The sequence below is a fragment of the Silene latifolia genome, chromosome 1 (assembly GCF_048544455.1).
Source record: "Silene latifolia isolate original U9 population chromosome 1, ASM4854445v1, whole genome shotgun sequence".
NCBI lineage: Eukaryota > Viridiplantae > Streptophyta > Magnoliopsida > Caryophyllales > Caryophyllaceae > Silene > Silene latifolia.
This window is the reverse complement of record NC_133526.1, coordinates 1,473,451-1,498,262: the sequence shown is the minus strand read 5'-3', so window position 1 is coordinate 1,498,262 and position 24,812 is coordinate 1,473,451. Positions and strand designations below refer to the sequence as shown.

The window sequence follows — 24,812 nt, the reverse complement described above, 5'->3', positions numbered from 1 at the left end:
GAGATTTTAGGAATTAATTTTACTTAAACATAAATCTCTAGGGTCATGAACTTCTGAATCTCGATATTATGTGAGATAATAATCTAAATCAACAGATTAACTGATAATAACTATAGTCCAAGAAATTGTTTCAGATAGTAATAACTGTCATATTATATACGTTCTTATATAATGTATTCGATCTGTACTGTCATCTGTACTTGGGCTGAGGTTGATTTAGTTTCATGACGGATTTAGTAACTTAACAATTTTAATTGTTCTCAATTGATATTTTATTAAGAGTTTAGACATACTTTTTCCATTCCAATGAATTGTATAAGTTTATTTTATACACGTGCATCAATTCACGTTTTATTTTGCTCATATTTCGATCCTTCACATTCCACTATTTCGACCCAATAATTAATCAGATATGTATGTACTCTTTTCGTTCCATCATTTATTTACATTGTCGTTCTTTCATTCCAAGGTTTAAAGTAGAACTTGTTCACTCTTACACAATGCTATACGTACTACATAGTGAACGATATTATTATCAATCAACTCCCAATTATATCCTCCTTCCAGCTGTACTCGTGAACCTCTCTCTCTAAAAAAAACCTCTCTAAAAACCTAGCCTCCATTATTATTCGGGGGCTTCCATCGATCATCCATCGATGGTAAGCCCCACAAAAGCTTTCTTAAACAACTAATATTATGCAGATCTATCTTATTTTCAATAATAGTCTCCCTTTTGGTGAGATCTGTTGTTCCGTCCCTTCTTTCGGGGTTTTTCCATTTTTTCGTGGGATTGTTATCAATATAATAAGTTTTAATCGACGGGGAGATTATCAGATTTGTTTCGTGGATGAATACATCAAGACGGCTACACTGTTTCCCTCCATCAAGAAGGATGCAAAGACATCGATTATTCATAGATTCAAGAAATTTATGATTTTGGAGCATTAAATACCATTCGATATTTAGATAGTTATTTTGAATGTATTTTTTACGTTAGCAATCTTGATTTTCTTTTGTCTATTTGTTATCTTCATTGTAACCTACGCCTAGTTGATTATTAATGAGATGACAATTTCAAAAAAAAAAAAAATCCCAATTATACGATAAGTGGGCCACTAATATTTGGGAGAAAGTCCAAGTCCATCATTTGGGCCAGGATTTTACTTAAAAACTTTCTTCACATGGCCCATGTACCACTATTTACGCTTAATTAAGAATAATATAATTTATTTCTTCAAATAGAATTTTTCTTATAATGGAAAAAATTATGTTGAAAAGTCTTCATGTTTTTTCACTATAAATACCAAGCAAATATTGAACTTAAATTATCAAATCTTTCCAATTATAAGCTATACAAAACATCCTTCTCCACTACTATCTTAGCCTCAAAAGCTCATTATTAGCTTAAGGTTAGTTTTTTTTTTTCAATATGGCTTCACAAATTACCACACTAAGTTACCTTCTATGCCTTAACCTTATGTTCTTCACTTTGGTTAGTGCTAATTACTATGTCCCTTGCCCACCACCACCAAGTCCACCACCATCGTGTCATTCGTGTGGCGGCCACCATGGTGGCGGTTCAACAACACCCAAAACACCACCATCACCGACACCCCCATCATCGTCTGGAGGCCACGGTCCAACAACACCCACAACTGGAGGTGACAAATATTGGAAATATTAATTCAATTAGTGGTCTTAGTGGGTTTACCACTTCTTAGTGGGTTTACCACAATGGTCTTAGTGGGTTTACCACTTCTTAGTGGGTTTACCACAATGGTCTTAGTGGGTTTACCACTTGTTAGTGGGTTTACCACAATGGTCTTAGTGGGTTTACCACTTGTTAGTGGCCTTAGGAAATGGTCTTAGTGGGCATTTTCTTAGACTACAATATGATGTTTGTTGCACTAGTTTGTTGCTATATAAGCCTTGTAATTTCATTAGAATCAAAGCAAGTAATTTCTTCCTTCCTCATATTTGTTTTGTCACATAAAACTCACAAAATTCACAACAAATTGGTATCAAGAGCTCTAGGTTTCATATCCTAGGACTTGTCATGGCTTCCAATGGAGCAAGCTCAAATGGTTACTCTCAATTGCCAATATTTAAGGGTGTCAACTATCAATTGCGGGAATTGAAGATGAAGACTCTGTTCAGATCACAAGAGCTTTGGGAACTGGTTGAAAATGGGTTTGAAGATACCAAACCAACAGAACCAGATGCAGCTCTTAAGGAGAAGAGAAAGAAAGATGCCAAGGCTTTGTTTATCATTCAGCAAGCCTTGGAGGAGGAGTTCTTTTCTCGGATTGCTTCTGCTACTACATCAAAGGAGGCCTGGGATATTCTGAAATCAGAATATCTAGGTGACAAGAAAGTAATCAAGGTGAGATTACAAACTTTAAGGAGAGAGTTTGAGACTTCTCTCATGAGTGACAAAGAGTCTGCACAAGACTATTTGTCCAGGGTATCAAGAGTAGTGCGGCGAGATGAGGGCATATGGAGAGAAAATATCAGATGAGCGGAGTTGTTGGGAAGGTGTTAAGGAGCGACAAAGAAGTATGACTACATTGTGACTGCCATTGAGGAATCAAATGATTTAGAGAAATATTCATTTGATGACTTGATGGGCTCACTGTTAGCTCATGAAGAAAGAGTCAACAGATCTTCAGAGAAGAAGGAGGAGCAGGCATTTGTCTCCAAGGGTGAGTCTTCCCAGGACAGATCAAACAGGTCTGGAAGAGGTAGAGGAAGAGGAGGTTTCAGAGGAAGAGGACGTGGCAGGACATCTGGCCAGTCATCTGAAACTCAAGCTAAGGACACTCCAAAGGGTCCTATGAAGTGTTACTACTGTAACAAGCCGGGTCATAAGGAGGTGAACTGCTGGCAGAAGGAGAAGGATCGAACACGATCAAAAAGTGAATATTCTTGAAACAGAAGAAAAGCTTTTTTCGACAAGCAATGGGGCACAAGAGACTCAGGAATGTCCGGTATATTGACAAAGTGGTTGCTCTAATCACATGTCAAGTACCAAGTCTTTGTTCAAAGACTTGGATGAATCCAGGATAAGCAAAGTAAGACTTGGGGATGATAAGCAATTAAGTGTGGAAGGTGTTGGGACTGTTGCAGTCAAAAAATCGAGCAAGGTAATATTAAATTACTTCATCATGTGCAGTATGTACCTCAATTGGCCTATAATTTGTTAAGTGTTGGTCAATTGCTTGAGTCTGGTTTTTCACTATCATTTGATAATAATTCTTGTGAAATTAAGGATAAAAAATCAAATGAGATAGTGGCCATGACATCAATGGGAAGGAATAAAATGTTTTCCCTTGATTTAGTCAAGTCAGTGGGTAGAGCATTGACAGTAAAAGAGGATGATAAGGCCAGACTGTGGCATCTTAGGTATGGCCACCTTAATGTTCAAAGTTTGAAACTTTTGAGTAGGAAAGGATTAGTGGATGGTTTGCCTGGGATTGGTGAACTTGGAATTTGTGAGGGATGCATTTATGGAAAACAGTCTAGAGACTCATTTCCAACTGGTAAGGCATGGAGGGCTAGTGAATGTTTAGAATTGGTGCATGCTGATCTTTGTGGCCCTATGCAGACAGAGTCATTAGGAGGAAGTAAATATTTTTTTTATTATTTACCGATGACTGCAGATAGGATGAGTTGGGTATACTTTCTGCAGTCAAGTCGAGTCATTTGAATATTTCAAAAATTCAAGGTTATGGTAGAAACTCGAGTGGTAAAAATTGAAGTGTCTGAGGACTGACAGGGGAGGTGAGTTTACTTCCAAAGATTTCACAATTTTTTGTGAAAATCAGGGTGTAAATAGAGAATTGACTGCTCCATATACTCCTGAGCAAAATGGTGTTGCAGAGAGGAAGAATAGAACTGTGGTTGAGATGGCAAGAAGTATGCTAAGGGGAAGAAGTTTACCAAATGATTTATGGGGTGAAGCAGTGTCAACTGCAGTATATATCTTGAACATCTCACCATCTAGGGCTATTCAAGATAGAATACCTTATGAGATTTGGAAGGGAAGGAGGCCAAATGTGGAACATCTCAGAGTGTTTGGGTGCATAGCATATTCCCTAGTGAATTTAAGGTCAAAGCTTGATGAAAAGTCAGTAAAATGCATATTTATTGGCTATGCTACTCGATCAAAGGCATACGAGGTTATATAATCCTGTAAATGGAAATGTAATAATCAGCAGAAATGTTATTTTTCTTTGAAGATGAAGTCTGGGATTGGTCACAAAGCAGGTGATAATCAAAGAGTATTTACATTTGAGTCCGAGTCTAAACCACAAAGGAAGAAAATCAAAATGTGAATCGGGAGTTGGATGCAATACCGGCTACACCACCAGAAACAAATGAAACATCAGAAGACTCATCTTCTTTCGATGAGTCACCTCCAAGGAAGATGAGATCCATGGAAGAAATTTATGAAACATGTGGGTTTGCTCTAGTCACTGCAGAGCCAATCCACTTTGTTGATCTTTGCAAAACAAGTTGAGTGGCAGCTTGCTATGGAAGAAGAAATAAAGTCTATTCAAAAGAATAAGACTTGGGAACTGGTTGACCTACCAGTTGGCAAAAATGTTATTGGGTTGAAATGGGTTTTCAGGACCAAATTCAACACAGATGGGAGTATCTGAAGCATAAAGCCGGACTAGTGGCCAAAGGGTATGCTCAATTGGAGGGGATTGATTTTGAGGAGACTTTCTCACCAGTGGCAAGATTTGAGACAGTTAGAGTCATTTTAGCTCTGGCTGCTCAACTCAAACTGACGATCTATCAGTTTGATGTTAAATCAGCCTTTCGAATGGAGAATTGCAGGAAGAGGTCTATGTGGAACAGCCACTGGGTTTTGTCAAAAGGAAAGAAGAGGGAAAGGTTTACAGGCTGCAGAAGGCTCTATATGGACTGAAGCAAGCTCCTAGAGCCTGGTATGCAGATTAGATGCATTCTTTACAAAGAGTGGCTTTGACAGGAGTGAAAATGAGCCAACTTTGTATACCAAAAGAACATCTAATTTGGGTTTTGGTGGTATGTGTGTATGTAGATGACATAATTTATATCAGTTCATCTCAAGAAATGCTGAATGAATTCAGAAAGGCTATGATGAAAGAGTTTGAGATGACAGATCTAGGAAAGCTGCAATATTTTCTTGGATTAGAGGTGAATCAGACTGAAAAAGGTATCTCTGTGTCTCAGAGGAAGTATGCAAAAGATTTACTGAAGAAATTCAGAATGGAGGATTCTGAAATTGCAATCACACCAATGAATGCAAATGAGAAGCTGCAGAGGGAAGTGCACTGGTAGTGCAGATGAGAAACAGTTCAGGAGCATTGTGGGTGGTCTGAACTACCTCACTCACACCAGGCCCCCATACAGTGTTAGTGTGGTTTCTAGGTTTCTACACAGTCCAACAAAGCAGCATCTAGGAGCTGCAAAGAGGATTTTAAGGTACATTGCAGGAACAGTAGAGAAGGGAATTAGGTATGAAACCTCTGAAGATTTCAGTCTGGTTGGATTCGAGATAGTGACTGGGGGAAGTCTTGATGACAGAAAGAGTACATCAGGGTCTGTGTTCATGTTAGGGTCTGGTGTTATTACATGGAGTTCAAAGAAGGGGACACAGTAGCATTGTCATCTAGTGAGGCGAGTATGTGGCAAAGCAGTGCACTGGGAGGCAAGCAATCTGGCTGAGAAAGTTACTGTCAGATTTGGGGAATGAACAAAGTAAGGCTACTGTGATATGGTGTGATAACAAGTCTGCTATTGCTATGACTAAGAATCCTGCATATCATGCCAGGACCAAACACATTGAGGTTCAGCATCATTTTATCAGAGGCTTAGTCAGTGAAGGAAAAATTGAGTTAAAGTTCGTGGCACCAATGAGCGAGAATGCAGATTTGTTTACCAAAAGTTTATTCCAAGCCAAGCATCAGAATTTCATGGAGAAAATTGGAGTTTGCAGTATTTGAATTAAGGGGAGGTATTGGAAATATTAATTCAATTAGTGGTCTTAGTGGGTTTACCACTTCTTAGTGGGTTTACCACAATGGTCTTAGTGGGTTTACCACTTCTTAGTGGGTTTACCACAATGGTCTTAGTGGGTTTACCACTTGTTAGTGGGTTTACCACAATGGTCTTAGTGGGTTTACCACTTGTTAGTGGCCTTAGGAAATGGTCTTAGTGGGCATTTTCTTAGACTACAATATGATGTTTGTTGCACTAGTTTGTTGCTATATAAGCCTTGTAATTTCATTAGAATCAAAGCAAGTAATTTCTTCCTTCCTCATATTTGTTTTGTCACATAAAACTCACAAAATTCACAACAACAAATGCCCCATTGACATTCTTAAGTTGGCAGCATGTGCTAATGTCCTTCCCGGACTACTCGGAGTAGTGCTCGGGGCCCCACCAAAAAGTCAATGTTGCAGTCTTATTAGTGGCTTGACTGACCTTGATGCAGCAATATGCCTTTGTACTGCCATTAAAGCTAATGTCTTAGGTATTAGCCTTAATGTTCCTATATCTTTAAGCTTGTTGCTAAACTTTTGCAACAAGGCCGGTGACGCCTCCGGCTTCCAGTGCTCTTAAGCACCTAAGACACATGCAAGCTCATCAAAAAAATACAAAATACTGTAATATATACCACCTTAGTGGTACTATATATCTCATTTTCTTCTTCATATATTTCTTGTATTTATGTTTATGTTTTAAATTTGTTATATTGGTGATTAATTAATTAAGTTACCCTTAATTGACTTGAAATCATCTATTATAATGAACTCTATACTTGATCTCTTTGCTTCAAGTGTAATATGTACTATAACAATTTTACTTTCTTGAATGTAACATAATTATGTCTACTTTACTTGTTGAGTGTATTTTTCTTACTACTTTGTACTTTCTAATCTCTCTGTCTCAATTATTTGGTTACCTTTATTTAAAAGTCCCATATAATATATTTAAAAAGTAAATAAATAACTGAGACAGAAAGAGTATAATTATTACACTTTGGCACAACACTAAGCTAGAACCTTGTAGATTATGAGTTTCTTAAGTATTTGTTTATCTAGCTCTATTTCATTTTTGCGTCTCGCTCATTTATTTACCTTTCTAATTTAGGAATAATTTTCAGAAGTTATTTGATGATCCACCTCAATTTAATGCAGTTGTTATCCAACAAATATATCTACAATTAAATGATTATCTCCTCTACTCTCAGTTTTAGTGTTGAAATTAAACACGAACTAAGTTTCTGGTGACACCGGTGAATTTGTTTCTACTTCCTCCGTCCTGGTTATTTGTTTAATTTTAACATAAGCAGAAATTAAAACAGGGTGATATTAAAATATCAAATCTCAACACCATCCGATAGCATCCTAATTTACATGATTTGGTTAGTGAGTAGGGTGTCATTTGTTTATTTTTTAAAATAAGTCTTAAAAATGATACAAAAGTTAAACAAATGAATGAGAAAAAATAAACAAAAAAATGAATAAGAAAATTGTGTAGGTTGTTTTTACGTACGTACAAAATTTGCATGCAATTGCATGCATAAGACCCTAACTATAAATTCCCATGCATGTATAAATGTACAATGTATATAGAACAATAAACAAAGATAAACCCTAAATATAATTTTCCACACAAATGATCAACTTGCAGATATTCTTACTAAGGCCTTAAGCTGTACATCCTTCGACGTACCTCTTTCCAAGTTAGGCGTCTCGACTCTCGCACCTCCACCCTCCAACTTGAGAGGCGATATTAGACCGTTGATCGCTATTATTAGGCTCAATCTCACCTCATTACGCAACCAACTGTTTTCCAATAAAATCAATAATACTCTCTCCGTCACGATCAGTTGTTGTCCTTTAGTTTTGGCACAAAGACCAAGGAAAGTGAGAGGGGGCCAATTACTAAATGACAAGTGGAATAAATTGCGTGTAAATGATTAAATTACTCATCAAATTCATTTTTAAAATAGAAAGGACAACAAATGACTGAGGTACCCCAAAATGAAAAAGGACAACAAATGACCTTTATCATACTTCATGATTCTCATAAATATTGCTTGTTCATTTTTTGTTTTAACAAATTGTGTATCCTGTGTATGCAGGTGGGTGTATATATGCCCGGTTCAATCTTAAGACGGATACAGCCGTCTTAGAGAGGATTTACTGACTACTATACATGTACCTATATACTCTTTCTGTCTCGGTTATTTGTTTATGTTTTATATTCACTGTGAGACCACTACAAGAAACAGGGCATTTACCGACCGCAAACATACGAATTAGGACGGAGGAGTATCCTTAGACAAAGAAAAATTGTATAAGGATCCACAACTTAATTTAACCGGATTTGGTTCCAGTCAGTTTCCCCATTCGGATCTTGGTGATTTAGACTTTTTAATTTATAAACTGGGTTCGGGTTGATGAGTCATGCGGATCTGAGTCTTATAACCCTGCATGCATCCTTTGATGAGTCATGCGGATCTGGGTTCGGGTTGATGAGTCATGCGGATCCGATTTTGTTGTTCTTTACATACCAAGCTACCTTGTTTGATTATAACGTGTGAGATGTTTACGGAGTACAAGGAATTAACTGGTTTCACCAAAACGTAGTTCGTGTTATATTTCACACTTCAAAATATGTTGGATGGCTTAATCAGTTGTATGTACAACCACATTAAATTAGCTTATACGCACATGTGAAATTACCCACAAAAAATTAACAAAAATAGAAATAGATAACTATTTACCGGGATAGTGGGAATATCTCTCATAAACAAAAATAAACAAATGATTGAGATAGAGCCCAAAGGGAGTACAATTTATATAGAACCATAAACTAATGTAAGACAAACCCTAAGTACAAATTCCCATGCATGTTCTTTACCTACATACGAGCTAGGTTGCACGGACACTCCTTCTAATCGGCGTTCCCGTGCCGGACACCCGTGTCGGACACACGTCAAAAGGTGTCGGACACTTATAAAGCCGTGTCTAACTTTCATCTTTTATTTGGGCACGTGTCCGACACGTGTCCATGGTATTTTGAGCCGTGTCCATGGTATTTGGACACACCTTCAAACGGAATCAAGTTGAATTTAAGGTAAATGGCGTGAATTGTTATATGGTTGAATTTGATTAGGAAATAAGTTGAATTAGCGGTAAATGATGTTCTTTAGACTAGTAATGAGATGTCGAAATAGTTGATTATAAGTAAGTTTTTGGTTTTGGAATTGAGAATTGAGAATGAGTTATAATTAACGTGAAGTTTTACCTTCACTTATTTAAATTTAATATTCAAATACTTTTTCAAAAATAAAATCGCACATAAATAAATATAAAATATATATCTACACCCCTTAGTAAAATATGAGCAAGGAAATTTACTGTTCAAAATGAACAGTACGTGTGTGCATCACTTTGCCTGATTTTTAACTAAAACGCACTGTTTTGCTTGCCCTCATAATATTCTGCCTTTATTCTTTTTGTCTCTCAAGACTCGCCTCAATCATCTCCTGGACCTTTCTTCACCACAACTCTAAAAACTCAATCACTCTCTCTACAATCTCAAATGAGTTACTCTCTAATCTTCATCTTCAGACCATATTATCACCCCCAAAAAACCCCAAAGCCATCAAACCTAAATCCTAACCCTAATTTCAACAATGTCTGATAAAAATGGGAACGGAAAGAAGGCGCCAGATTAATTGATTGTATTTTGTACATAACTCACCTTTTACTCTAAACGCAGAAACGAATCGAATTGAAAAGATTACTTTTTTTCATCCAGGTTTGTTGATTTTATTTATGAGTTTTTGTTTGATTTTGTTTGTTTGATCTTGCTTAATGATCTTATTAAGTTTGATATTTTAAATTATGTTAGATTGTGTTAGAGATTGAATTTTTATCAGTTTTGAGTGAATTTAGTGGATTATTATTCTTATTTGATGAGTTATTTTGGTGGATTGAGATTAGCATCTCGATCTTTGGCAAAAATAGGAATAGAAAGAAGGCATCGGATCAACTGGGAGAACTTCAGGGTCGATTAACGGCATCATACGCGAATTAGGAAGACGGGAAATCCAAGTTATGCCGTGGCGCTAACGCATTCGCCGTGTCCGGTATGTTTTTCCAATCATTGTCATCTGGGTTATAATTTTCTCTTTGTTTCATGAGGCATGGGTTGTAGTTTGTCATCGTCGAAAACATTAATTTTCCGCGAATTACTTTGATCTATTTCAGATTGGGTGCCCATCTGATTTTGCAATTTGTGAAATAGCAATGTTGAATTTTTCATTAAAATACTACTCCCTTTCCACCCAACTATGAAGGATATAAAGGTAAACAAATGAATGCGAGGAATGAAGTATTCTCTAATATGCTTCTATGTTGTTTCTTGTGTTTTCTACCTAGGTTGTTTGTTGTACCAAAGTTTGTTTCCGACATTTTAGCATTGACTTTTGGCGGTTGCTATGATATTTTACCGGATGTTTTTACGTTGGAATTTGAGTTTTTAATGTTTAGTTTAGTTTAGCTTATTCTACTCCACTAATATCGAGTTTTAGCCTATTTTAAAGTAACCATTTTGTACATAATTTTGACAGATTTATTGAGGTTTCAAATAAGATTTATGCATATGACATTAGATTTTACGGAATCTCATAATTCGTTTTATGCATGAATGCGACGAATAAAGTATTCTCTAACATTGAATTCTGGTAATTGCAGGAATTCTTCAAAGCACATTCTGAATATGCGAAGAACTATGTCTTCATAACCGATGAATCGTATGCAGGACTTTAGAGTACACCAAGGAAACAAGGCTAAATAAGGAGCTCCTATTAACCTAAAGGTATACTGAATTACTGACTATACTCTTCTACTCTTCTCTATCACTTACTTTCTCCCTGTCTCTCCTTCTCCGTGAATTTACGAGAGGAGTTTCCTCCTTGTGATCAGGGGTTGGCCATTGGTAACGGTTTAACAGACCCTGAAATTCAATATCAAGCATACACAAGCTCCGCTTTCGATAACTGGATAATTGGTCGGACTGAATATTACTGCATTAACAAGATGGTTCCATCTTGCGAACAGACGATCAAACAGTATGGTATGACAAACCTATTTGTGTTTCTTTATTCGATTTAGCATTCAAACCTAGAGTTCTCAACACTTTCAGCTGTTGTTTTGTTTTTGTTGGGAGTTTAGGTACTGGTGGTAAAGACTCTTGCTTAACAGCGTATTTTGCCTGTACCAACAACTTCAACAAACTCATGGAATACACAGGCGAAAAAAATGTAAGTCAGTGACTATCCGACACAAGCGTTTGTGAAAGTGTTGGGACTCCAAGAGCGTCATATGACTAATACAGTCATTTCTGTTTGACCACCAGTACTAGGATATCAGGAAGAAGTGTGAGGGTGACCTCTGCTACGAATTTTCGAACTTGGAGAAGTTTTTAAATCAGGATTCAATAGGGCAAGCTTTGGGTATTGGAAAAGTCGATTTTTTATTGTGCAGCGCATAGGTATACGAGGATATGCAAATTGACTAGATGATAATGTTGGGAAATGTGTCCTCAACAATAATGCGATCACATGATTTAAATATCATAATTAAATCTCATACTAAGAATACGTGAGGGATGATTCTTTATATAGTCGAGTGACCGTCATTAATCGGTAATGATTGGCTAACTAGAGTTTGACATTACTGTCGTGTGACGGTGGTGGTCAGTTGATCTCTTTAGGTCACACCTATAGGATGAGGCCCAAATAGATATTTAATTAATTGTATGCGATACAGATTAATTAATTCCTTAATTATGGGAGTGCAATTTTGCGTCTTATTGTAATTTGGTTAAATAAGATTAAATTTAGTAATTAAGTGTTAAATTACTAAATTAGTTGAGGTAATAATATAAGTTTTGAGGTAGAGGTAATTAGTTATTTAAAGTTACAAGAAGTTGTAATTTTAACTAACTAGTAATTATGGGACCCATTATATGTTGATATAATGGTAGTATACTACTCAAAAAGTGAAGTGTATATTATATTATTAATTGTAATATTTAAGTGTTAAATGATTATATTAATTATTAAATATATAAGATAGTTAAACATATGACTTATAAGCATTTGTGGGACAAATGACAAAAGGCAAAAATAGACCAAAATAAGTCCAATATTTCGGTCATATTAAGAGCACAAGAGATGCTCTTTTGTCTTTTGCTTGTGTTGGTTATTGTGTGATTGTGACATATCACACAACCCTTTTCATGCTACATCTTACACACTTGCTCCCTACACTCTACATATACTAAACAAAAGAGTAAAAACAAAAAGCAAAAGATGCCTCCATGACCATAAGGCCACCGGTTTTTGGCCTTTTAAATGGGCAATTTTGGTTGCTCATTTTTGTTGGTTGAAGTCTTTGCTTGTTTACTCTCTTACTTTTCCTCACATGCAAAATCATAAAACCTCTCTAAAATACTAATACTCATCATATATTACTAGAGGTAGTAATACAAGAACATTAGTATTATTAAGGTAATATTTCTACTATATATCTAGTTAATATTAGTAGGAATTTTTGGGATTAATCTTGGGTGCAATTTATTGGAGTGGCTTCTATACTTGGAGTCTTAGGAGGATCATCCATCAAATTTAGCTCCAGAACAAGTGAAGGAAGGTGACCTTACTTGTGCCCATAATTTCGAACCCACTATCAATGTGAGGAACATTGTTTTTCTTATAAATCTTTCATTTTGTTATGCATGCACTAGATCTAAAGAACAAATAATTAACAAGTTAATTAGCTCACTATTAGAGGAGTCTTATAATAGGTATATGAACCTAACAGATAAATCTTGAAGTGGGGATTCCTGCACTACTCGAGGACGGGATCCAGTGTATGATTTATAGAGGCTGCAACTGGCTAGGTATGACATGCAAACTCGAACTCTAGCTCCTCAAACTAACTTTTGTCGTATGATCTATGATCATCAGTTTGAAGTTCTTTGTTTTTGTGTATCGCAGGGAATTCAAGGTGGGTCCAAGCATCGGAATGGTCGGGAAAGAAGGATATCACATCAGCTGAAATGTGTCCTTCAAAGTAGATGGGGCAGAAGCAGGGCAACTAAAAACCCATGGATCCCTTAGTTTTCTCAAGGTATGCCCTCTTTGCCGTTTTACATCCAAACCTAGCAAGGCTAACCTTACCTAATTCAACCTTGTTAACCGAAATGTATAACTTGAATATGCCATCCAAAACATACCCTTGTCAACAAACATACCCAAAAAGTATGAACTGAAATTTAGAACGTTTCGTTTTATAGTTAAGGGAAAGGCCAAAAGCTAATGAGACTTGATTCATTCTTTATCTTGACTTTCGAACAAGCAGAAGAGAAATTGATCGGTTAATTTATTAGAAAACAGAATACACTTAATAATTACTTAAACGTCAATAGGGATCAAGATGGGGAAGGTTCCATCCAAATATATTACAAGATATCTATGTTGTCATTAGTCTGAAGGCGAAGGCGGAGGGCCTGAATGTAACCAAATAAATTTCATGTTTTTTCCCTTTCAATATTTCGACTTTTTAAAAAAAAAATTATCGTCTTTAAATTATTCAAGAATTTGGCTTAATTTTTGACGAGTTTATATGTTCTACTTTATTTTGATGGATGTCTAACTACTCGACAAGAGAGTTGATTGAACTTGCTAATATTACGCCTAATTTGTCTTATGGCTGAATTACTCCACTCTCAGGTGAGATGGAGATGGAGGCGAGATGAAGATGAAGCCTCTGCCCGGAGCCAATTTCATGTGAGGTGAGTTTATGATCATATTGACAGGAAACTAGAATTTGATAAATAATCCGGTTTAATATTTGTTTATGAGTTTCAACGGTGATAATACAATTAGTTTGACGCTGCTTGTATGTCTAGAGTCTCTTTGTTTTTAAACGTAGAAGTAATTTGTTAGGGACCGAGTATATTTCTGTAAAATGAATAACAATAACATTACAGAATAGCGCTTAGCTCTACATAATAATTTTATCTTAGACGTGTGTAAACTACTCCGTATCTATCTTTTGTAATGATAGTATGGGCAAGATTTATTTAACTTGGTCTATGTGATGTGACGATGATGTGATACTATAATCTAGAAAGAGAGGAGAGGAGGGAGGGGTTGGTCATTATGTTGTTATTTTTAAAAAATATAACACGAGAGAGGGAGTGGGAGAGAGGGTAGTGTGTTGATTTTTTTTACCGAATATTCATGAGAGAGGGATGGGGGGCACAAAGAGATGTCACAACGTTGTTAGTTTTAGCAAATGTACATGAGACCGAGTGAGAGCGAAGTACTTTAACAACTAATAGGAGGTTCGTAGGGCAAAGACAACATATTCAAAACTTGGAAAATGCACGTGGTGCCCTTGAAGTTTGTCATTTTGTACGAAATACTCAAAATTTTGATTCGGAATACTTTAAGAGGTCATAACTCGTGTTTACGAGATTGGAATGTGACGATTTTTTTTCAAATAAATCGTCTTTTCGAGAACTACGATTTGAAAAAAAAAATTCGAATTTGGAATTCGTGACCAACAGATATAGTCACTTAAAGTTTGTTTAGTCAAAAAAACTTTTACAAAAATTCCTAGCCACGGGATCCAAATACGACAATTTTTTTTCCAAGTCGTAGTTCTCGAAAATACGATCGTTTTGAAAAAAAAAATGAGAAACCGTCGCATTCTGATTTCGTAAATACGAGTTATGGCCTCTTAAGTTTTCGGATCAAAATTCTGGGTATTTCGTGCAAAATACTGAACCTCAAAGGCACCGTGTGCATTTTCCATTCAAACTTTAGGTATGATTGCAACAGTTTAGACTTATTCTCTTAAATGAATTTGCCTATGGTTAAGTAATTAAACTTCACTTAAGAACGGAGATTTTGACTATGTCGCTTTATTTTGATTATGTTGCTTTATTTGAGGTTTTGTCCCTTTTCTTTTCTACGCCATGGTGGGTTGAATTAGTAGTTGCTTGAAATGATATTTTGCCATGATGTCAATGAAAAGTGAAAAGTCTTAATTCGTTACTCTAAACTGAAGTAAAAGGATAGACTTGAAATTATCGAAAACCTTGTTGGCATGTTTGTTTAAGTGCTTTTGAGAGTTTCACACAATTTTATTGACTTGGAGTAATTGATATAATGATATGTAACTAAAATGCCGAAGTGGCCGAAGTATGTTTCAGGTTGTGCCCATAATACGTAAAAGAGACGACGATGCTGAAGTTAATGTCGAAGCCATGAAGAAAATGAGAGAGAGATTCAGAGATGGAGGCAGTTCTTAACAAATTTCACGTCTTTTAGTTGGATGTTTAACAACAATTTCACGTCTTATAGTTGGATATTTAATTGGTTTGTACAGTAACTACGGAGTATAACTTATGAACTACAACTTTAATTCAAACTTATTTTTTGATCTCGGACTGAAATTAGGGCAAACATCACGTTTACCTGAGGTTATTGATATTAAATGCCGAAATATACGTTTTGTCAAACAATGATAAAAAACATGGACTTTTCTTTGTTTTTGCTCCAATTACATCACTAAAAAATGGAGCCTCTGATATGTAATGAATTGATTTCAAGCTTTCACTGAGAAAACATCTTTACTCTTGTGACAAAATTGTGTTTTGACTCTTTTTTAGATGGTCGTAAAAAAACAAGTCTCAATTGCACCACTTTCCTAGCCTCATTTGTGCTTAAGGTATAAAACTACATTAGTAAGACTATTTTGGGTACGGTGCTTAGCGCGCGCCGTGACAAAGAACTTGTAAACAATAAAAGACATGTACAAATAAGAAACTCAAGTAAACAAACGACTCCGAATAACATCATAATAACGGGGGTACGGGAAGAACCTAATGGACTACATAGTGGATCGGTCCCACTGTACTAATGCTAATCAACCATAAATAAATAACCAACGATCTCCCGGTAAGGCCACGATTATATACGTCCTTAGCTTAAGCCGATATCGAACCTCCGGAGGTTCACGACCGACTCTCAAGACCAGAACAGATACTTGATTCAACGATTGCGATACAACCCGCAAACCCGAGACCCGAAGCCTGGCACATAACAGTAACGGGGCCGAGTAACCTCGTACCTAACACTTAGCACATAACCGTACAAAGGTTCAAATACGAGAGGATCGTGACAAAGGGGGGTTAATTAGCATTAGAACTGATGGGGCATATTCTGCACCGCTGACCAAGTCAACATATTGAGCAAGGTCAGGGATATCCACAGCAAAGTCAACGACTTAGACAGTCTAGCCGATGCAACCCATCGGCCTGTCACCTGGGGTCTCGGCTTTGTCAACCACCAGTAGGCCGGGACACATATCCGCGTACTCATATCCAAGACCCTCGGCCGGCCTGCCATGGGTTCATCGGCCGAGGGTAGAACGGTTTTTCCACCTGCTAGCCACTTGGCCACTTGGCCACTACGTGACAAAAGGTGAAAGCCTATAAATACTCCTCAACCTTCATTGAGGAAAGGATCCATAAATTAACCTAAGAATCACTATTCATCTGGTAATATCTTCATTATCTCTCTACAATACATCCTTAGCCAAGTAATAACAACTTATCCCTCTAAGTTTACTGACTTGAGCGTCGGAGTGAGTACGCTTGGCACAAAGCCAAGCCCTCAGTTCGTTCATTGTTGCAGGAGAGGCCGAGAGGAACGATAGAGACGAGGAATCCAACTCAAGACATCATTCTACAAGCCACGGGTGGTAACAATACTTGCTCTGGAATTACACCCGGAACAATTGGCGCCGTCTGTGGGGAATAGACACTAGAAGCTAGTCACATTCATTCCCAAACAAAAAATACACACAAAAAACCCACCCCAAAAGCCAAGAAGATGTCGAAACAACAAGAGGCATTCGTGGATCGATTTAAACCGAATTCTACCAAGATGATACCGTCCACAAATCTGGAGTTGTGCAACCCTCCGCCGGTCAAGTGATTCAACCGAAGTACGGGATGCCAATAATACCGGACACTCACGTCTGCCGACCAGGTCACCATCATGGGGCATGTGGTTGACGCAGCAAAACTGAAGATGCTCCTGGACCTAATTGGGAGTACGCCGGCTCACACTGTCACGCCGACAAGAGCGGTGGAAACCGTCCAGGAAGCCAGGGCCCGAAACGTGACCCCAAGAAACTTGAACGGAGCGTTAGGAGAAGCTGACCCTGTAACACCCCGGTTTATAAAAGAAGTCCTCGTCAAGACATTCCCTCATAAAACGGACTGTTACCATCTCGGTTTCCCGAGGTAGTGAATAACAAATTAAACTCCAAGGCAATTTATGTAAAATTTTAACTTAATTATTACAATTACTCATTTCAACTCAAATTACAAAAACTGACATAATTAAAAGTGAAGGTCCTCTAGATGATGATCTAGCTACTAAGTCATCTGATCCAGTGTCTCACGCCCATCAAGCTCCCGTCCTATCTCTTAAACCTGTCAAGTCTGCTCCCCATAAAACGGTTCATCACAGGTGTTCACGAATACACAGGGTCAACCGCGAGGTTGAGTAGGGAAAACAATAAAACAATAAATATGATATGCATGATACTCCGTCACCTCCATCTCCATCTCAACTCAATCTCATATCACATATCCCCTTACGCCCGACCATACCGATCCCCGGCAGACACAACAATCGACCGTCGTCGATATACCAGCTCAATGGCTGAGGACACCAGGGCAGGTCCTGCAGAACCCGCCTGGGCCTTATCACAACATCACATCGTATCACGATCTCAACACCACCACACCATCCTCCAACTCCAATGCATATGAAATGCTCAAAAGAAAGTGATGCAATATATATGTATAAATCAATGAACTGATAAATCATGAAATCCTGCCAGTTACCCGATGTTGTGATATCATGCTCAATACGATCAAATCAGTCAATCACCTTCCCGAATATAATGATAACGTAATTCAACCACCATGAAACAAGTCAACACAATTCGATCAATAACGATAATAGGACAAGTGTATTTCCCTACCTCAAAGTGCCAGCAATCCAATTAAGCAGTTAAGCAGTCCAGAACTAAAGCAGTGAATTTGATTATCAATCCTTCACGAATTCGTCACCTAAAACAATTATAATAATAATAATTACTAACTACTAAATATGGACATTTCCCAAAATGGAAACTTTCCCGATATAGTAATTTTCCTCTTTTAACAAACCCGACTCAAAACCCGACTTGAATTATTAAATGTCTCGGGAATAATTTATTTAGATGACTCGGGATTTAAACTAAATACTAATATGATGAATGAATTATACGATTTAGAAGTACCCGAACAACTCAAACCCGTCTCTAGTTATATTAAATAATTCGGGAATTAAATTAACTAATCATTTAAAGGACTCGCGAATTAAATTAATTAATTAAGAATACGACCCCTTTATGAATTATAACGATTAACTCGTGAAAACCCGTATCTAATTATTTAATTATCATTAATTATTATTTTATTTAAATAACTCGGAATTAAAACCAAAACGATAAACTAATTAAAACCGTTTCAAAACAAACACAACACACTACCCTTCGCTGTCTTTGAACAACACGCACAGCCGCCACCTAACACCGGCAGCCACCAGGCCGTGACACCAGGTCTGGCCTGGACACCACCGGCCACCACCATTGTGGTCGACCCACCCCGGCGGTCCGAACCACCACCACCAACATCCCCTGTCTGCTACTATGCCGCCACAACAGGCCATTTCTGGCTCGTCTGCCACCACGACACACCCCCTGTCACCTCGCCTAACCACCACCCTTGACACCACCGTCGAATAGAGAATAAGACACATGTGGCACCACCGTTTCGACCTCCCCCAAGTCCACGGTGGTGCCACCCCAAAACCACCCATCTAAAACTGCATCTAACCCGTTTATAATCCCCATTTGATAACCCATATCGCCGCCACCTCTCTCTGTCACTACCACCACCTAGGACCACCCTAACAACCACCACCCTACTCGACTCTTACCATCCTACCCATATACCCCATCCAGAACCACCATCAACACCTCCCTTAGACACGACACAACAAACAACTCACGACATACATACCAAAAACAGAGGAAAACGGGGTTGCTCTTACCCTTTTCTGCCGCCACTACCGCCACTATAGCCGCCTAATAACACTGACAACCACCCCTAACTCTTTCTTGCAGCACTGACGACCACCACTCTCTCTCTCTCTCTCTCGAATTGCGTGATAGGCTGTGATTGAATCTGAAGAAGGAGGTAGGAGGGAGGCGTGTAAGTTGATAATTATGGGTAGTGTTATTAATTAGGTAAAGTGTTAATATGGGTAGTTTTTGGAGGGTTATGGCATGCTAATTGTTTATTAGGGGTAGTGGGTAGGTTTTTACGGGTAATGGTAGATAAATGTAGGATTAGTTGTACCATTATTAGTTATAATATTATTATTAATTATAGTGCTATTATTAATTAAGGTCATGGTCTTATTATTTATTAATTTGGGCTGGTCATTTTATTTGAAACAGTTCGAATGGGTCGATGCTAATAATTTCGTATAAACCCGTCACAATTAACTTATATCGACACAAAGCGGTTAAATAAAATAACTTAATGAAATTATCGACTCAAAAATTTACCCAACTTAATTGGTAATATAAAATGTATAATAATTAATATATAATAATATCCGTTTAATAATATCCGTTTAATTTATTATATAAAAATACGGGGTATTACAGACCCTGTCAAGACACCGGAGGAGCCCAAAGTGGTCGTGGTAGACCTAAGTCCTTCTTTCACTCGTGAGAAGACTGCGTCGCCGCGGCACGAACGAGGCACACCCCGGAGGAGCGAAAGAAGCCCAACTCGTCAGAGTTGGAGAAGAAGCCCGACTCACCAGAGTCGGAGGAGAAGTCCTTCTCGTTACGAGGAGGGAAGCCGGACTAGGAATGCGAGGAGCCGATCGCCGTGTGTCGTCCGACATGTGGTCAGACAGCCCCTCAGCGCCTACGTCCTAGATACCCCGGTGCCGACTAAGCTGAAGTTACCACCTATAGCATACAAAGGGGAAGGTGACCCGACCGACCACGTCGAGGCTTACGAGTCCCACATGTCAGTATGGGAGCAACCTGATGAGGTTTGGTGCCGAATCTTCCCAACAACACTGCATGGGATGGCACAGAGTTGGTACAAGGGGCTACCCGACGGGTCGGTATACTGTTACGCCGACCTAAAGGACGCGTTCTGGCCCGTATTCTGCAACAAGAGGAGGGCCGTGGAGACATCGGACCTCCGACTATCGACAGGAGGGAGGCGAGTCTCTCCGAAGTTATATGAAGAGGTTCGACGCGAGGTTCAAGCAAATTCGTGAGTGAGCAATGAAGCGGCGACCTTCGCGGCGATGAAAGGCCTCCCAAGGGGAGACCTAAAAAACGAGCTCATCAAAAGCGGCGGCCTGACCTTGGATGCCGCCAGGAAATTGGCTGATCAAGCCATTAAAGTGGAGGACTATCACAAAACCTGGGTAGGCCCTAGCGAGGCCAAACCCTCAGAAAAGAAGAGTCGCCGGGAGGACAACCCGGATGAAGGGCGCCGTGACAATAATCGGTCACGGTCTGGCGAAAGACGCCGTGACAATAATAGGTCACGGTCTGATAAATCTGCCAGGAAACAGGACTCGACGGGCGCCGGATGGAGTTCGGGATCGTACCACCAGAGGCGGTATAATGATAAAACCCCCCTCGTCGTATCGGCCGCCGAGGTCTTCGCCCTGAGCAAAAACGAGGGCCAGAAGTGGGAAAGGCCCCCCAAGCCGAAGGGAGACGGTGACACGAGCCGATCGTGAGTACCACGGCCACACCGGTCACCTTCGACAACCGCCGGCATCGAAGAATTCCATTGAAGAACCGATCAGGAAGGGGAGCCTCGGCAAGTACGTTGCCAAAGGCCAAAAGTCGGACGCCGGCGGATTCGGATAAGAAATCCGTCTTGAACGGATAGGAGTGATCCATGTTGTCATCGGGGCAACGAGAACGGAGGGTCCGCCCATGGGCACAAACGGCACTGGAACGAGCTATATCAGGCCATCAACTTTGTGCCCAACACAGCGATCCCCGCTTCCAACATCCCCGATATGACTATTGGAAGGAAGGACTACGAAGGAGTCATCGCTCCTCACAGCGACCCACTTGTAGTCAATTTGGACATATCCAACCCCCTGGTCAAGAGGTGCACGATTGACACAGCGCCTACACGAACATCATGTTCGGGAGTGCTTCCTCACCTCGTCGAGAGTCAAGGACTTAAGCCCCCGCACCAATCCACTATACGACTTCTCTGGGGGCCGGCCTGGTACCATGGGGTCAATCGATCGCCTATGATGTTCGGCGAAGGGAAGGCGGCTAAGAATGTCCTAGCCGAGTTCGTGGTCATTGACGGCTCGTCCGCCTACAACGTTCTCATAGGCCGAGTCACTCTAAGCGAGGCCGACGCAGTGATGTCCATCCGGGCCCTAACACTGATTTACGTCTCGGACCGGGGGGAAGCGCATAAGCTCGTCTCCAAGGACGAGAAGGACCAGGTGGTCAACGTCCAGATAGCTGCCAGAGGATGCAACATGCAATCCCTCAAAGTGGCAAAGAAGTCAGAAAAAGGAAAAAGTCCATCCTTACAACAGGAGGGCGACCTCATGGATGCAACTAGCGGCTGACTGGGAAGGTGTGCCTTTGATGAGCCATTAGGACGCTGGTAATCTCGGGAAAACTTTGTATAGCGACGGAGGTGTCCAAGATAGCTGTGGGCACCCCAACGCATGTTTATACCTAATGAAAAATCGTCCAAGCCTTCCATCAAAGTGTCCATTTTTTCCCCATCAGTCATTAACAGGAAGAAGATGCCGGCTCACACTGTCACACCGACAAGAGCGGTAGTCTCCATAAAGAGGCAGGCACCGTCGCAGTCACCCCAAGTAGTAGACGCCACGGCAGTCACCCCAAGAGGTTTGACGCCGTCGCAGTCACTCCAAGTGGTAGACGCCACGGCCGTCATCAAGGAATAGATGCCGGCTCACACTGTCACACCGACAAGAGCGGTAGTCTCCATAAAGAGGCAGGCACCGTCGCAGTCACCCCAAGTAGTAGACGCCACGGCAGTCACCCCAAGAGGTTTGACGCCGTCGCAGTCACTCCAAGTGGTAGACGCCACGGCCGTCATCAAGGGATAGACACCAGCTCACACTGTAACACCGACAAGAGCGGTAGTCTCCATAAAGAGGCAGGCACCGTCGCAGTCACCCCAAGTAGTAGACGCCACGGCAGTCACCCCAAGAGGTTTGACGCCGTCGCAGTCACTCCAAGTGGTAGACGCCACGGCCGTCATCAAGAAATAAGACGCCAGCTCACACTGTCACATCGACAAGAGCGGCCGTCATTACCAATAAGCAGACGCTGGCTCACACTGTCACACCGACAAGAGCGGCAATCACCCTCGGAAGCGACGCCGCTGGCGATTCTGGCCGGCGCAGATCGATACTCGCAGAACGATCAAAACGCCTTAAAAGCGTTTAAACACGATTGGGATCGCGACTCTAGATCGCCTCGGCCAGCCGAGGCGGAAACAAAAAGGCAACTCAGGACGAAGACGAAAAAAGACCTCCGCAAGCCGGAGGCAAAGTGAAGACGCTAAATACGGTTGATACGCTCAACTATTAGCGCAAGGAAACTCAAAGTGAGGTAAAGACCTCGGCCAAGCCGAAGACAAAAGAAACGAACTCTTATTAAAAATGATAAGTTACAAGTGAGGAGAATATAGACGACGGCCGTCCCATAAGGACTTTAACACAACCTACCAAAGTTGTACAAAATACAAGGAAAAGAAAAACAAAAGATTACAGGTATCACTTGAAGCGCCAAAAATGGCAGGGAGGGAAGGCTTAATAATTGGCTCCCGAACAGCTGAAGCTATCCGAGACGCCGGATGAGCCTGGTGACGACCGCCCGTCTCCCTATGCCTGTTGCTACTTGCCATCAGCAGCGGTAGCAGCATCTTCTTCGATGGGCGACCCAGCGGCGTTCTTAGCAGCCTCAGCCTTAGCCTCGGCAGCCTCAGCTGCCCTTGCCCTCTCGGCTTCCTCCTTGGCCGCCTTAGCCTTCTCAGCAAGGGCTGCACTCTCCGCGGCCGCCTCTTTCTCTATCTTCACCCTCACCGCCTCCTTGGCCTTCTCCTCCACGGCTTTCTCCTTAGCTTCGAGCTTATCGTCAAACAGCTCGTCAAATTTGCCCCACGGGAAGGAACCAGCAAGAGGGAAGAGTTCCTCAATCACTTCTCTGGCAGCTTCTTCGGCCAGATCCCGGAATTCGGTGCACATGTTAGGGAGCATGACGGTTTGGAGCATCTCAATGTCCTCCTCCTTTTGTCTAATAATGGCCTCCTTGCTCCGAATCACCTTCCCCTGGATCTGAAAATTTGCCCCTAAATTCATTCCTCTCTTTGGAAATAAAGGTCGGCGTGCCTCGAACAAGGTCACACTTCTCCAAAGACTTTGCAACTTCGGCCGCAGCAGCCTCGGCCTTGGCTCTCTCAAAGAAGGACCTCCTTTTCAAAGATCCTCCTAAGTTTTCTCTCGGCCCAAGAGCGCTTTCTCGGCATCTCCCTAAGCCTCTCGCTCATTGAGGAGATCCAGCCTCGCCTTCGCGGCCACCTTCTTAGTGGCATTAAGCTCAAGAGCGGACTGAGCCACGGCCTTCTCCTGCTCTATAATCCGAGCACCGGTCAGCTCGTTCCACCTCGCCAGCTCCTCGATCAACCTCGCGCCTTCCGCTACGAGCTGGGAGGGGGAAGCCTTCTGGGATGAAGGGTCAGTGGTGACGTTTCGATCACCAGCCTGCAGCCGGGAGGAGGAAGCCTTCTGGGATGAAGAGTCGGTGGTGACGTTTCGATCACCACTGCGATCGGGGGAAGCCTTCTGGGATGAAGAGTCAATGGTGACGTTATGATCACCAGCCTGCGCGGGTTTCTCCTCCACTTGCTGCTCATTAAGAGCGACGGCCGACAGCGGCTGATCTGCAAAATTTAACGAAAGCATCAGTATCAACATGCATAGACATGCCAGAGAGCCCGTCATCGCAGGCGCTAATGAACCGGCTAAATCGAGCCACGAGAATAGATCGAGTACCATGCTTGGCCTTCTTGGCGGAGGACGCGTTTCTCGCAAAGAAGAAAAAACGCAACGGCGGTAGAGGCGTCCCCTTTCTCTTACGGACAAGGGGAGACCCCTCCTCATCAGAGTCCTCCCCATTGGTGATATCAACGATCTCCACCGTTGCCTTCTGAACAGGGGGAATGGGAGGTGGAACTGATGTCGACGCCATCGCCGCCGAAGACCTTGTTTTTCGCGTGTGGCGCGGCATGTTACTAACAACCTTCGCCTGGGCCTCCACCACATTCAAGCTCTTCAGCTGCTGATCCATGAGATCATTCGGCGACGTCCTGCGGTCATGGGTTAGAGCCTTGGGATGCAAGTTAGCAACGGTTTTATCTTTGTGCAGCCCCATTCTCCGGAGGATATCCTCAGACAAGTCCGGTCCAAAGTGGTCTGCGAAGGAAACAAAGCAAGAGTTAAGTAGAAGAAATAAATCGAAGTTCGAAAAACAGGAACATTGAGAGCAGTG

General features: G+C 40.8%; 1 protein-coding gene across 1 annotated transcript; it reads left to right on the top strand.

Annotated features, from left to right (window-relative positions):
• The first annotated feature begins 1,348 nt into the window (after window positions 1-1,348).
• On the top strand, window positions 1,349-6,663 carry LOC141608081 (uncharacterized). The gene is made up of 12 exons (XM_074427621.1): window positions 1,349-1,669; window positions 2,111-2,383; window positions 2,478-2,556; window positions 2,640-2,872; window positions 3,173-3,673; window positions 3,825-4,130; window positions 4,631-4,753; window positions 4,843-4,952; window positions 5,088-5,324; window positions 5,431-5,589; window positions 5,822-5,985; window positions 6,281-6,663. Exons 1-12 carry the CDS (start codon window positions 1,430-1,432, stop codon window positions 6,610-6,612), a joined length of 2,757 nt encoding a protein of 918 aa, XP_074283722.1. The 5' UTR covers window positions 1,349-1,429; the 3' UTR covers window positions 6,613-6,663.
• The last annotated feature ends 18,149 nt before the right edge of the window (window positions 6,664-24,812 follow it).